Source organism: Elephantulus edwardii, unplaced genomic scaffold (assembly GCF_000299155.1).
Source record: "Elephantulus edwardii isolate Elephantulus edwardi_28Jun2011 unplaced genomic scaffold, EleEdw1.0 scaffold00079, whole genome shotgun sequence".
Classification (NCBI taxonomy): Eukaryota; Metazoa; Chordata; class Mammalia; order Macroscelidea; family Macroscelididae; genus Elephantulus; species Elephantulus edwardii.
In genome coordinates, this window is record NW_006399829.1 from 633,880 (window position 1) to 636,791 (window position 2,912).

A 2,912-nucleotide genomic window follows, 5' to 3' on the forward strand; every position below is an offset into this window, starting at 1 on the left:
TCTGGTATTCTCTGCTTTCAGCTAAGATCCATCTAACATCGGCTACTAGATCCTTAGTACCACGACCCCTTCTAAACCCAGCCTGGACTTCTGGTAGTTCTCTGCTGATGTATTGTTCCCGTCGTTTTTGGATAATCTTCAGTAGAATCTTGCTTGCATGTGACTATGATCTAATTTAATTTACTATAACCTAATTTTTTCAATTGCAAGACAATGATTAAGTGTAAGACCAGACTAATAACTATTTTTAAGAAGAAAAATATGAGGAAGATTTTTGTGTATTTTTAAATAGTTTGCATTATGTCTCAGTTTCAAAATAAAATAAAAATGCCCTGCAAGAAGTATTTGGTTAGAAAGTAACACTTTGAAATAACTCAAAATGTAGAATTAAGTCTAAACAATTCATTTTCTTACATGTACTCAATTCATTGAGATCCAATTTCCAAAAAGAAATTTTACACAAAATTTTTATGCATGCTGTGACAATCACATAAATGAAACATATTAACAATTAATAAAACAATGACACTATAAATGTCAACATTTTCTTTCTTTTTTTTTTATTATTTTTTATTATTTTGTGTGCGTGTACCGTCAAATCAGATCTGACTGGTACAGGAGGATATTGCACCTCCTTCTCCGGCAGAGCATCTGGTGGATTCAAACCGTGTTCCTCTGGGATTGCAGTGCAGCTTCTTGCCACTAGGCCACCAGAGCTCCCCTAACATTTTCTAAACAGTTAAATACAAAGGAAAAGGATACGCCCAAACTGTTCAACAAGCTCAGGTGGAAGAGGAACTCTTCGGATGGAACTGATCTCTGGAAGGTTAGGTACGGACAGCAAACCAGGTCCTTGTAAAGGATAATCCATATCTGACATTCCAGAAACAGTAGGATTACCTACAAGGAAAAAAAAGGATTAAAAATTAGTTTTATGCATCAAACGGGGAATATGGAAAACAACAAACAAAAAACATTACAAGCTTCAGAAAACTATGTTCAGGCTCTAAAGGTAAAGAGAAAAAGTAGAAAACTAGTCTTGGCCTGACAATCAGGAGCCCTGAGAAGTTCTGCAAAGCTAATGATTTCCAGCTTGAATTAAAGAGTATAATTTATAAACTTACTCTGTAACAAAGAAATGTATAACTACTTTATTCAGTTAAAGGAACAAAAATACAAAACAGCTTTGAGGTTCTACAATAAAACTGTGAACAAAGAGATTGGAGAACTGTTAGGTACTGTTGCGTAACAACTCATAGTGCCCTATGAACCTATCTTGTGCCATCCTCACCATCTGTGTCAGGCCTGAGTCCACAGCTGCAGTCACTGAGGCAATGCACGTCACTGAGGGTCGTCCTTTCTTTCACTAGGAGAATGAACACTAGGCTATTTCTTTTCCCTCTTAAAACATTTCTAGATTACAGCAATTCATCCTTGCTCTCAATAATGTCTCCTATATACTACTACTCTAATTTTACCAGACAGAGGTTCTTTAAACAAGTGTTTGTGACAAAAGTTAACACAAACAATATTTTATTGAGGAACAAATCACAGCTAGCTCTATCTAGAGTTCTCATCAGGCAGCTTGTCTCCTGCTCTAGAGCCCATCTCTGCCTCTTTTCCTGGGTCTTGGAAAAAGTGAACAACTTTAAGATCCCTAATGGCACAGTACTTAAGTATTTAGCTGCCAACTTAGAGGTCTTCAGTGGTCCAAGTTCATCAGATGTCCCAGGAGAAACAAGTATAATCTGCTTCCATAAAGATTAGTCTTTAAGGAAACCTTATTGAGCAGTTCTACTCTATCCTAGCTGCTGTTAGGTGCCATCGAGTCGAGTATGACTCACAGCAACTCGATGACAGATATGAACCCTGTCCTATTCTGTACCATCTTCACACTTCCTGACACACTAGAGCCCACTGTGTCAATCCACCTACTTGAGGGTCTTCTGCTCTGTAACTGACCCTTTAACTTCCTGAACATTATGTGCCTCTCCAAGGAACAGCCTTTCCTAACAACACACCAGAAGTATGTAAGGTAAAGCTTTATCATCTTTGCCTCCAAGAGCATTCTGACTGCCATCCACAGGATGTCCAATGGTCTTCTCCAACACCACAGCTCAAAGACATCAATTCTTCTGTCATTTGTATTCATTGTCCAGCTCTCAGATGCATAGCAAGTGATCGGAAAGATCATGGCCTGAATCAGATGCACCTTTGTTCTCAAACTGACATCATGACTTCTTAATAACTTGGAGGATCCCTAACTGCAGACTTTCCCAGTGGACAAAACATTTCCTGATTTCCTGACTGGACAATCAACACTCTTGGTACCAGCAGCCAGGAAATAAAAAGACGAATTGCACTAGGAACATCTTCTGTCAGGGACCTCTCCAGAGTACCGAAAAGCAATGTCATTCTGGAGATTAAGATGCACCTGATATAGGCCATAATCTTTCCAATTACCTGCTATGCATCAGAAAGCTGGACAATGACTAGGGGTGACAGAAGGATTGATGCCTTTGAGCTGTGATACTGGAGAAGGGTATTGAATATACTGTGGACTGCTAGGAGAACAAACACATTCATCCTGTGAAACCAAGCTGCTCCTTTGAAGTAAGGATTTTGAAGTTTTGTCTGACATACTTTGGCCATGTTGCGAGGAAGGACCAGTCCTTTGAGAGGGACATCAATCTTGGAAGAGTGGTAGAAAAGTGCAAGAGAGGAAGAACCTTGATGAGATGGATTGACTCAGTGACTGAGGTAAAAGGGTAGATGTGGGGAGCTCTGGTGGCCTAGTGGCAAGAAGCTGCACTGCAATCCCAGAGACGCATGGTTCGAATCCACCAGATGCTCTGCCAGGAAAGGAGGGACAATCTCCTCCTGTACCAGTCAGATCTGATCTGACGGTACAC

General features: G+C 39.9%; 1 protein-coding gene across 2 annotated transcripts in view; it reads right to left on the minus strand.

Annotated features, from left to right (window-relative positions):
* The window catches only part of NUP155 (nucleoporin 155kDa), an 81,298-nt gene that overhangs the window by 72,934 nt on the left and 5,452 nt on the right, over positions 1-2,912 (minus strand). For both annotated transcript variants that reach the window (XM_006889535.1, XM_006889534.1), the window contains exon 2: positions 763-900. In XM_006889535.1, coding sequence (XP_006889597.1) covers positions 763-900 — 138 coding nt within the window. The remainder of the gene's footprint in view (positions 1-762; positions 901-2,912) is intronic.